The 12,674-nt window shown below is 33.4% G+C and overlaps 1 protein-coding gene across 1 annotated transcript in view; it reads right to left on the reverse strand.

The window, feature by feature from the left end:
• LOC129219667 (urocanate hydratase-like) overlaps positions 1–12,674 on the reverse strand; it is a 66,708-nt gene that overhangs the window by 16,013 nt on the left and 38,021 nt on the right. Inside the window, exons 12-13 of the mRNA XM_054853943.1 lie at positions 3,783–3,880; positions 2,127–2,202 (exon numbers count right to left, since the gene is read on the reverse strand). Of these exons, the coding sequence (XP_054709918.1) occupies positions 2,127–2,202; positions 3,783–3,880 (174 nt within the window). The remainder of the gene's footprint in view (positions 1–2,126; positions 2,203–3,782; positions 3,881–12,674) is intronic.

Here is a 12,674-nt window from a genome sequence, read left to right on the forward strand (position 1 = left end):
GGAGGGCACTGCCCCCCTCTGCCCCCCCATAAATCCGCCCATGCCTACACTGTTAAAAAAAACCTGAAAATTCAGGTAGTTTTCTGACTGATTTTAACAGAATAGTTCCGTAATGCTTCAAAATGTATTTTTTCCTTACAAAAACGTAAACATCCCGACGAAAACGGAATTTTTCCATTTCTAGGGTTGCCGCTGTGCTGTACTTTGCTCCGATTAGTCTTCAAGTCATGATAAACATCACTTATTGATAGTGCTTATTAATCGCACTGTTACATTCTGCTAATTGAAAGCATATTTAGAATAACAACTCAGATGCTGTAGACAAAATGCATAGCTTGCTATTTCATGTCTGGAGAGTAATATACTCGTATGTCGAAATTGTTTATAAGCATTTGAACTTTGTAGGTTTGGAAAAATGTTCGCGCCATTTTTAGACTGGCAGATGTGTTTTGATCGCCCTGGTGGTTTGATGTGGGTTTTACCGAGTCAGTATTAGAATATTTTTGTGGTTTTAATATTTTGCTCAATACTTTGAACAATTCTATTCGTTAATCATATTGTGTGCTCTAGCAGTGATAATAGTTTAAGGACCTCGTGTTATCAATTTAAAATAAAGCCTATTGGATTAGCTGTATCCAGATGCATTTAGCACCGCTGGTCATATGTAAGTGTTGTTGAATATCTTTGTACATGTTAATACAAATGTATTTTCCTTGTTAATATGCATTTGATAGAATTCCGATGATAGTTTATTTAGAATTTATACAACTATTATAGAGTTATTTTTTATTGCTCTTACGCATTCTTGAAAGTTAATACACTAAATGCCATTTCGTATCTATACCGGAGATTATCGTGGTGTGCGAGCAACATAGGAAAAATCACTCTTTTTTTGGGGGGGGGGATTCGCTTCACAGTTTGGAATACTGAAAGTAACTATTTTAAATCTCTAAATAAAGGTGTATTGTTGATCTTTAATATATACAATGAAAGTTTTGGCTACAATAAGTACTTAATTTAATTTATTAAGATCTTATCCAACAACTTATTTGAGATTATTGCAAGTTTCTTCGAAAAACAGTTCGGGTAAAACGAACTGATTGATATATGCTTAAGTAATAATGATTATGTACTAAAAATCTACGTTGCGATTCCAATGAGTGAAAAATTTGGATATCATTGGGGGGGGGGGGGGGAATGTAGCATCTGAACCAAAAATTCTTCACGTGCATGTCAATGATTCTGTTTTTAAACACAATAGATATGCGGTACTCTCTATCAGGTATATTATTATATGATAACGTCAACCTGCTTTTAATAGCATTTTATTTGACATATTCTGCAAATAAAAATATCATATTTTTCATGTATGTTTTTCCATGCCACCCCAGACAATGTACGACGAAGGGAATATCGAACAGTATCAGCAGGGATAATTGGTGTCCTATTCAAATCCATCAATTTTTCTGCTAGTACTATTTGATTAATTTGACTCATCTGAAGTTGATATAAAAAGTTTTGGTCAGCAAATGGATGCTTGGTATGTTAGGTAAGTTCTCTCTCCAGATGTTAATTTAAAAAATCTTTGAGTAACAAATGCAAATAAAAAAAAAGTAATATTTTTAGAACAGTTAACTATATCTGTATTATATATCATTTTAAAGAACTAAATTTTTAATGAAACGAAAAGTCAATACTTGACATATCTTTTTAAATATTTTTTTAAAATAAAATCTTTTTATATAAATACGGGAAAGTGAGAAATGGAAAAAATATCGCAATGAAAAAATAAGGAACGTAAATTCTGTTAAAACACAGAAAGATCGTAAATGAACGGAAAAATAAGAAATGGAATTTTCGTTCAGTCACGAGAAATTTATAAACGGAAAACTACAACTACGGAGAAATAAGAAATGGAACTTCTGTTAAATCACGGAAAGTCATTGAACGGAAACGTAATATTTACGGCAACTTTGCTGCCGGTACTTTCTCCGTTATTTTCAGGAAATTTTTTTAACAGTGTATCGTGCGCTCTAGTTGTATTCTTTCTCTGTGATGATGATTATGTGAATTTCAAAATCTGACGTGGAAAGAATTGTATTAAATTAGCAAAACAATATGCATACCCCATGATGTGCTGTACATAGGATGGGTAACGGAACACCAAGCGTCCACCTTCCTGCCTTGCGCCAACATTTGCTCCTGTAAAAAAGTGAAAATTAAGAATTTGATTACCTTGAACCTTGCTATTTCTTTTACAATGTCTGAACAACTAAAAAGGCATCATATTCTAATCAAAAGAATTGTGCAAACGTGCAGCATATATTAAAGAAAACGACGAGTCATGGATATGCAGAACAGTGAAAATTAATAGGGAAGTTGCAACCTATTAAATGTTCATATTTTGACTATTGGATATTGTTAGTTGACCCTCAAAACTAAAAAATTCACCATCGCCGAATTTTAAAACACCGTGACTGATTTTTAATGAATTTTTAAAAATCGACGCGCAAAAGTGCGCTTTTCTGAAACGTAACGAGCTTACGTCACGGGGAACTAATGAGCAGCCTTCCGCCGAAGATCCCTTGTTTTCGCCACGGACATTTTGAGCGCGCTAATATTTTTATTTTTTAGAAATTCAATTATCCTTTTGAACACACTATGGGGGCCGGATTCGTTAAAACACAATCTAATAATCTTCCTCAAGTAACATTAATGATGGTATTCGAATATTTTCGAGAAGATGAGAGGTTTAATGTTCCAGAAACGCGAGGAGTTTTAATGCGAGGAGGTAAGCCTTACGTTTCGTCTTCGAAGTCAACTGCCCGTCCTTCGACTTCTCCCGCGGCGGAAGAGCGCATGACGTCACTTCCTGTGCCATTTGACGTCACAAACGCTTGAGCTTTAAAAATTAATTTAAAAAAAACTACTTATCGTATCGCAAAATTTTTTTTCACCTATGGTATTCATACATGCTACTCTATCATATAAAAATAAAATTGAAAAATCGAAAACTTCCCTATTGGGACAAGCTCAAAAATACATTCACAGTATAACAATCTAATACGAATATATCCTCCTCTAGCACGAAGGAGAACCTGAACATGGTTTTTCATTGATTTTACTAAATTAAAACATAAATTTTTGATCTCATCATCACCAAGCCAAAATTTCATGACATTCTCAATTATTGTTTTCTTTGTTTTGCAGTTCATTTTACACACACATAAATTTACAATGCTCCAAAAATTTTCGACGAGATTTACATCAGAGTAACTAGGTCAATCCAACACCGTTCATTTATGTTCTTGAAAAAGAAAAACTGCTTAGAAGTATGGCATGGAGCAAGATCTTGTTGAAAGATAATCTACATCGCCAGCGAACGTTTGCATTGCAGGCAACATTTTTCTTTCGATTATAAAAATGTATTTTTTAGAATTCATTATCCCTTCAGACTGCCAGGTCTTCAGGAAGATAATAACTTCAAAACATCTGTTTCTGAGGTTGATTAGCTGTTTGAATAAGATGTTGTTACCTGATGGGTTATCCTGTTCTCCATCATTTCGTTTCACAAATCTTGGTCGAAACTCCTGCACAATAGAATGCATTTCGTCGCTCAATACAACCTTCTTCCAGTTTTGTGCACTGCACAAAACTAAAAGAAGGAGTGTATACTCGTGAATTACTGAAACCGCGTTATGATTGATTGATTGATTGATTGATTATGATGAGAATTTGAAGTTTATCATACTGCAATTTTATGAGAAGGCAAATTCACTTACCCGCTCTATGAGATTCTAAGAGAAATGCATTTCCGTAGTCCCAGAAAAACATCCCATTATCTGACAAGAAATTGATGGCCGATATTTGTCTTCTCAGACTGAAAAAATACGAAATATTGTTTATTGTTTGCGCCTTAAATCCAGTAGAAAATGAAAATTGGCAGAATTCAAGTTGAACGAATTCAATTCCGATCGTACTACAACCCAATTTCAAAATAATAGAATATCTGAACTGTTTGAACAAAACTTATCCCTGAGTCGAGAAAAATAAACGCGTGCAAATCAAAAGTAACACAAAGCATTATTCATGAATGTGTAAATCGATTCCAACAACTTTGTAGACATTATTTTAACAACTTATGGATCATTAACCCGTTGGAAAATTGTATTAATTTTTTATATGGGTCAAAAAATTAGAATAATCTACAAATTCAATGTAAATTTTAAAGAAGCCGCGAAAATATTTGAATACCTGTTAACCGATAGTTTGTCACAAGCATAAATCTTGGCACCTGGATAATTTTAATCCATTTTAAAAGCCTTTTATTGCTCAAAATGGGTAGTCAAGGTGATAAATAGGGGAAAAAATAAAGTTACGTGTTGTATCATTGCTTAAAGTTAGGAAAAAACAATCCAACTCAATTCAAATGAACGTTTTACAACCTGCGGTATGTAAGATTTCAAAAAAATATAGGATTGACCAACTAAAAAGTTACCGAAGTAAATAAGGTAGAAAAATTCTAACAACTGGCTGAGATGAACTCAAATTAAAGTAAATCGTCTAAAATAATCGTTGAAAAATGCTTCTTACGTCCATAAAGGTTGGAAAGAGTTCATATTTATCGTGTCCACGCCAACTACACTTAGATGGTTGCGTAAACCGTAGTTGTAATTGCAGATCTACCAAGTAAGACCGAAGATAAACATGAAGCAGAAACGTGCACGACTCTCCTGGAGCAAAGAAAAAGCTCATACAGGGGCAACAACATTGGAAAAGTATTATAATCAGTGTTGAATTTTTTTTTTTTTTTTTTTTTTGAAATATCTGTGAACAAAAAAGGTGTTCGGGTTTAGCGTTTAAAAAGTAACGCGTATGAGAAATCTTGGGTAAGATGTTCTCTCAAATTTGAGACATCCTTTATGGTGTGTGGGTACATGAGTGTTGCTGGAATTGGGCGATTGTATGACCTTAAAATAAAACAATGTGTGATTTCTGTTGTTTATCACTAATACTGCATGATGATACTTCATCTGAGGTACAGCAGTGACATATTCAGTGACACAATTTCTCTTTCAGCAAGATTCCACTCCAGGTCACAGCTCTAAACCAACTCGTAGATTTTAAACAGAAAGAGGAATTTCAGTATTAAACTGGTCAAGCAATTCTACCGATATCAAAACGATCAATAATTTGTGGTTTCGTCAAATCTAAAGAAAGCGGATCAAGACCGAGTGCCCGCCAACAAAATTGAACTCATCACAGCATTGAAGAGGGAATGGAAACGGAATGCCAGAAGCGATGAATATAAATAGGTGGCAGAATTTGTGTGTGAAAGGATTAAAGCATTGAATCCAGCAAAAATTGACGCATTCAAGTATTGATATTGCTTTTTTTAAGAATGTTTTCCCTCGTTTAATATCTGAACTGTTTGAACAAAACTTATCCCTGAGTCGAGAAAAATAAATGCGTGCAAATCAAAAATAACACAAAGCATTATTCATGAATGTGTAAATCGATTCCAACAACTTTGTAGACATTATTTTAACAACTTATGGATCATTAACTCGTTGGAAAATTGTATTAATTTTTTATATGGGTCAAAAAATTAGAATAATCTACAAATTCAATGTAAATTTTAAAGAAGCCGCGAAAATATTTGAATACCTGTTAACCGATAGTTTGTCACAAGCATAAATCTTGGCACCTGGATAATTTTAATCCATTTTAAAAGCCTTTTATTGCTCAAAATGGGTAGTCAAGGTGATAAATAGGGGGAAAAAAATGAAGTTACGTGTTGTATCATTGCTTAAAGTTAGGAAAAAACAATCCAACTCAATTCAAATGAATGTTTTACAACCTGCGGTATGTAAGATTTCAAAAAAATATAGAAGGATTGACCAACTAAAAAGTTACCAAAGTAAATAAGGCAGAAAAATTCTAACAACTGGCTGAGATGAACCCAAATTAAAGTAAATCGTCTAAAGTAATCGTTGAAAAATGCTTCTTACGTCCATAAAGGTTGGAAAGAGTTCATATTTTTTGTCCACGCCAACTACACTTAGATGGTTGCGTAAACCGTAGTTGTAATTGCAGATCTACCAAGTAAGACCGAAGATAAACATGAAGCAGAAACGTGCACGACTCTCCTGGAGCAAAGAAAAAGCTCATACAGGGGCAACAACATTGGAAAAGTATTATAATCAGTGTTGAATTTTTTTTTTTTTTTTTTTGAAATATCTGTGAACAAAAAAGGTGTTCGGGTTTAGCGTTTAAAAAGTAACGCGTATGAGAAATCTTGGGTAAGATGTTCTCTCAAATTTGAGACATCCTTTATGGTGTGTGGGTACATGAGTGTTGCTGGAATTGGGCGAGTGTATGATCTTAAAATAAAACAATGTGTGACTTCTGCTGTTTATCACTAATACTGCATGATACTTCATCTGAGGTACAGCAGTGACATATTCAGTGACACAATTTCTCTTTCAGCAAGATTCTACTCCAGGTCACAGCTCTAAACCAACTCGTAGATTTTAAACAGAAAGAGGAATTTCAGTATTAAACTGGTTGAGCAATTCTACCGATATCAAAACGATCAATAATTTGTGGTTTCGTCAATCTAAAGAAAGCGGATCAAGACCGAGTGCCCGCCAACAAAATTGAACTCATCACAGCATTGAAGAGGGAATGGAAACGGAATGCCAGAAGCGATGAATATAAATAGGTGGCAGAATTTGTGTGTGAAAGGATTAAAGCATTGAATCCAGCAAAAATTGACGCATTCAAGTATTGATATTGCTTTTTTTAAGAATGTTTTCCCCCGTTTAATTTGAATATTCTTATATTTTTAACTCACTGTAACTCTCATCACTATGAACTTTTGAATTATTCTGTCTAAGATTACTTTTAATTAAGTATATTTGAAAGGGATATACACTTTAAGGTCTAAGAAAGGTGGCACGTTCATTTAAATACCTAATTTGCCCTTATATTTGGTTAGAATAAACTTATTTCCAAAAAGGGAAAAGTATTCTATTTTTTTGAATTTGGGTTGTATATCTGGCGGGTTTTCTGGTTTGACTGAAATGCCAACAAGATTCCATGCATAAAATTCGGGCAATGTTGTTCTAATCGGTAAAGCGTTGGACTCATGCCTGAATGACCCCGGGTTAGATGCCAGAGTTCGAAGATCCTCCGAGCTCGTTAATGGGCACCAGGGCACGTTAAATGTGTTGTGGAAACAAAGTATTCTGCAATCCCTTTCCAAATCAGTGCTTCTGGTGGCGCTGAATCAGGGGTTGCTCTACTCCTGGTATAGATAAAAAAAAGGTGGGGGGGGGGGCTATCTTCAGGGCCTCATGTAACCGATTAAACCACAAGGAGGATCCTGGAATGAAATGTAATGTAACGTATAAAACTCCGTTTCTACAAACCTTAACAAGAAATGTTTAAAAAATCTCTGTTTGATTGCTTGCTTTCCTTTGTTCTAAAGCAAAAGACTAAAATGCCGCAGTGTAAGATCGATATTAACTGGAATGAACAAGCTCATTAACGTGAATATCAGTTACAGTTAATCTCATAAAAGGATCAAAATAAATTCATAAGTAGTATATGTATAACCGTTTCATTAATGGACACAAAAATGGTCAAAATCAGATGCAGGGTTAAGATATTGAAAGTTTTAAGCAAAAATAAAAATGAGTCAAAAATATACAAAATTTAACTTTTTATATGAGCCCTAGGTCCCCTTACTATGTTCAGGAAAATAATCTCCATTAAAAAAATAATTCCAACACAAAAAGTTTGACATTAGTACGACCAATATTCACCGAGATACGAAACGCAGCGTTTTTTGACTTACACCACTTTGCACTCGCCGTCAATAACAACTTTTTGGGGGAAATATAGCAGATAACAAAGGTTTAAAATTGTATGTGTGCATAAAGTGGGGCTTTTCAAATTGGTTGAGGTTTTTTAGTGTGTTTTTGCGTATCATGGCATAACATTTGCATTTATTTTTGAATAGCAATGAAAATTATAAATTACTTTGTTTTTAGACTTCGACAACCAGTCATTCGTCTGAAAGTTCGATCAATTCCAATCTCCTCTTCAACATGGTTCCTTAAAACTTTGAACTCGAATTATCTCCTTGAGTTTTGGTCGCACAAATGTCAAGTTTTTTGTGTTAGTAATATCTTTTAATGGAGATTATTTCCCTAAATATAAGTTAGGGGACCTACAACCCGTATAAAAAGTTCCTTTTCTTATTTTTTGCCTCATTTTTATTTTTGCTTTTAACTTTCAATATCTTAACTCTGCATCCAATTTCGAACGTTTTTGCCACTGGAAGTATGCATCTAGGACTAACGGTTGCGAAAATAGAGGTTTGAAAATGATGCTGTTTTCTCCTTTTACAAAATTTGCTGGATATTTTACAATATTCTTGCCAGGTTTGATATTTTTACAGCTTTCTTTTTTCAAATTAATTTTGAACGCGATGTTGTTTGCCAGAAGTTATTTTAGTCTCTCAAAACGGGTATAAAATAGGTGAAAATATTTTAAATTTATTTGAATGATCTCTTGTATTTAGTACTAGCTGTACCTGACGCGCGTTGCTACGCCAACAAAAAAAATACATCATTATGCTGATTTTCATGACAATCGGTTGAACGGGGCAGAAGTTGCTACTCTGCAGTGCCACCTGGTGGCGAGTGGCTTCAATGAGCATATTATGCACTTTCTCCGTGAAAACATACATATATATAGCAATTTTCATAATAATCGGTTCAGGTATCAAGTGAAGCCGTGACTATACCCAAATTTTGTACTCACGCAGTTTGCAAGATCAATCATCGCTAAAAATATCAAATAGAAAAAGTTTTAAATCCCCCCGGTTGCACGAAAAGCCATAAAACAATAAAGAAAGAATTTATTTGTTCAAACTCAAGAAAAATGGCAACAGCTAACTTCTTATCAATGAGATCTTTCACGCGAATTAATTTCTGCTGCCGATAATTTTATTCGTATTTATCCAATGGATTGTGACTTAAATTGGAATAAAAAAGGAACTATTGATCGGATTTTTTTCGAACTGGTCTATAAACATTCCCAGTACCAAAAATAACAAACGGTGAAAGTTTCAGCCAAATCTGCCGGGTAGTTTTTGAGTTCATGGATGACATACAGACAAACATTCATTTTTATATACAGTGGCTCCCAAAAGTGTTCGTACACTTTGAAATTTTTTAATAAAACCAAAATAACGTGAAACTGAATTCGAATATGAAGTCCAATTTTTGTTCACATCATTGCTATGTCATTCTAAATAAAACCCTGTATTCTTTTAAAAATATTGACGGATCTTCTTTTTGAAATGGATCAAAAAACGAAGAGACAGAGAAATCATATGCCACAAAAGTCATCGTACACTCAAATATTTTCGAATAAATTCATGATTAAAATTATAATATGTCGTTTTTTTATTATTTTTGCATTGTGTTGACCCTTAAAAGTCATTTGGCTTTAATTTTTTGTTTATTTATTCCTTAATTCTGTGTTTATTACTTTTAAAATGGCTGGTATTCGTAAAAAAAACACAAACACCATTCGAAATAGAATTTTTTCCTCACAGTAGCGGTAAATTGGTTTAAAATGTCTCTAAATTAGTTAATTTATTCCATTCTATAGTAAAGTGCTTGATAAAATGCTTTAAAGAAAAGAATCGGACCGAAAACAAGGTAAGAAAAGGTCAACCGGCAAAATTGACAAAACGTGATTGGAGATTTACAGTTAAAAAAATTACGAAAAAGACACATTAGAGTGCTGTAAAAGTTTCTGCAGAGTTAAATGAAAATTTTTACATTTAATTTTCACATAAAATTGTTCACCAAGTTCTCTGATTAGCTGGATTAAATGGGACTTCTTCCCGCAGAAATTTTCTTGGCCGTGCGAAAAACAGAAAGCTTACGCTTTTCGTCGCAAAATCAATGATAAATAAGCTAAAAACTTTTTGAAATTACGTCTTACTTACAGATAAAACTGAATTCAAAATTTTTGGTTAAATTTTGGTATAATTGTAAATAGAAGAAAAAAATTAAGAACTTAATCTTTAGAACTTAGTTGAACCAGTTAATCAGGACGATGAAGGCGTTCTTGTGTGAGGGTGCATATCAGCACCAGGACTTGGTAGTTTGGAATTTTTTGCTGAAATAATGAATCATACTGTTCATTTAAATATTTTTAAAACCAATTTTAAGCTATTAGCCAAACATTTGGTTATCGGAAACAACTTTGATTTTTATCAAGACAACGATAAGAAGCACACGGTTTTCAACGTTTGCGTCTAGTGCCTCAAAAATTGTCCTAAAGTTTAGAAAATACCCCTTCAATCTCCAGATTTGAACTTAATGTAACATATTTAGAGATATTTGGAGGCTAGATTACGAAAATACGGCTTTGAAACGAAAATAGAGCTAGTAACAATAAGACTCGAAGTGTGGTTGAACACTTACTCAGAAATTACGCAAAGAAAGAAAGAAAAAAGAATGAAATCTATTCCCAGACGTTTAAAAGGTGTTATTGATACTGCATGATATTCTACTCTGTAATAACTTAATAAAAAATTAGATTGTTCAATATAATATATAGACATTTTTTAACGTGTACAAAAACTTTTCTGAGATAAAATTTCCGGCACTTTTTAGCTTTTGATTTTTAAAAAATTAAGTTTCAATATTTTTTTTTAAAATTTTATGTCCTTTTGTTGAAAATTGATCATAAATCCTATAATTAAATACGTATTCCGAAATATTAATTCGAACCAATGGATAGGGCTCTATATCATTGAAAGTCGTAGGTGTACGAACACTTTTGGGAGCCACTGTATATAGATGAATTCTGTTGTAATACTTGTTAATTCAATCGCAGCTCAAATCTTTAAAAATTAACAAAAACTAAATAAATGAATAAACAATGTATACATATAAGTAAACAGCGAAAATATCAAAATAATAGAAAGAATTTTATAGACTAATAGTAACTTGTACCCCAAAAGAAACATTATTCCTTTCTTTACAAATAAAGTCTCGTGATTTTTAGCCTACTTTCCTGTAAAAATAAAAGAAAGAAAGAAGGCTTTAAGCATCTTAAAAAATTTGTTAAAAACAAAAATCAGTCAAAAGTAAATAAATAATTTTAATAAAATGTGGCAAATTTAAAAATAGGAAAGTTGGTTTTGAGATAGGGAAAACGTGTATCGGTCTGTCTGGAATTTGACTCTTGGAATTTTAAACCTTCGACTCCTAACTCCGACTCCGCAGCCCCGATTTTTATGGTGAAATAATGCTCGATGATATTTGATTTTATTTTCCTTCTAAAGTTTTAATTAATTTATCTTATTTTGTCAACGAGAAATAAAATTAAATTCCAAGTCCTTTATGTTTCCTATCTGTTGACGCATATATTTTATATCTGTCAACAGATAGAGCTATGCAGATGATTCCCTCTGCCCCCCCCCCTTTTTTTTGATGATGAAAATTATTTATTTAACTCGACATTTTATTTTTTAATTTATTTTCTTAAGTATATTTATTTATATTTTTGGCAACAGTGGAAAAATAAAACCCGAGGTGCTTTGATTAAGGTGAAAAAACAACGTAAATAAAGCACAAATATTCGAGAAAATGCAGCATATAGCTATTTCAAGGCTACAATGGAGCCTCTTCATCAGTGCAAAAAGCTCACCAACACAACCGGAAGTTGCGAGAGAACTGACAAAAAACCAGGTGGACACCGGTATTTATACCAAAGAGAGCCAACCAATAAGAATACAGGAACATGACAACAAACAACCAATCAGCGAACAGCATGTACGCTCCGGGCTCAAAGCAAGGCAAGAGACAACCAATCAGAAGCCAGGAGACAAAAAGAGTGCGAGACACCAAAGAAACAGGAAAGGCAATTATAGAAATTGCTTCCAAATATCATGAAAAAATGGAGTGCTGGAAAAATCATTGACAAGAGAATGAGAATTTTTCCAAATATGGTAAGCTTCCCAGAAATCGAGGTCATAAACCGAAGAACATTTACTAATAATCTTTGCAGATGAAAAATCAAAACAGTGACCAGAAGTCCAGCAATGCTGAGCGATGGAAGAACGAGCAAGTTCTTTATGCTTAACATAGTTTTCGTGCTCTTTCAGACGGTGCTTGAGAGCACGTTTAGTCTGTCCAACGTAGCCAAGTCCACACTTGCAGGAGATGCTATAAATGCCCCAGTTGCTATGGCAATCAATGGGGTCCTTTAAGTTTGTAAATTTTATCTTATTAACTGGAGAAAAAGCTGTATCGAAACCAAATTTCTTCAAAATCTTTGCAACTTGATGACTAACTTTTGGATAATAAGGCAAAACAATAGTATACGACGCACTAGAAGCAGAAACCTTTTCAGAATGAGAGGGCTTAATTAACTTATTATAAATTGAATCAATGATGTTTGGAGAATATCCACGATCGGAAGCCCCTTATAATAAGGTTAATCTTATTAAAAATGTTGTGAAATCTTCTCCTATCATCAATGAGTCTTCAAAAAGGTCTTTAACTCCTTCTGTTGCACATTGTGCCAGATTTTATGCTCTACCAAAGGTCCATAAACCCGACATTCCGCTTAGGCCTATT

The sequence above is a fragment of the Uloborus diversus genome, chromosome 4, assembly GCF_026930045.1.
Source record: "Uloborus diversus isolate 005 chromosome 4, Udiv.v.3.1, whole genome shotgun sequence".
Lineage (NCBI taxonomy): Eukaryota > Metazoa > Arthropoda > Arachnida > Araneae > Uloboridae > Uloborus > Uloborus diversus.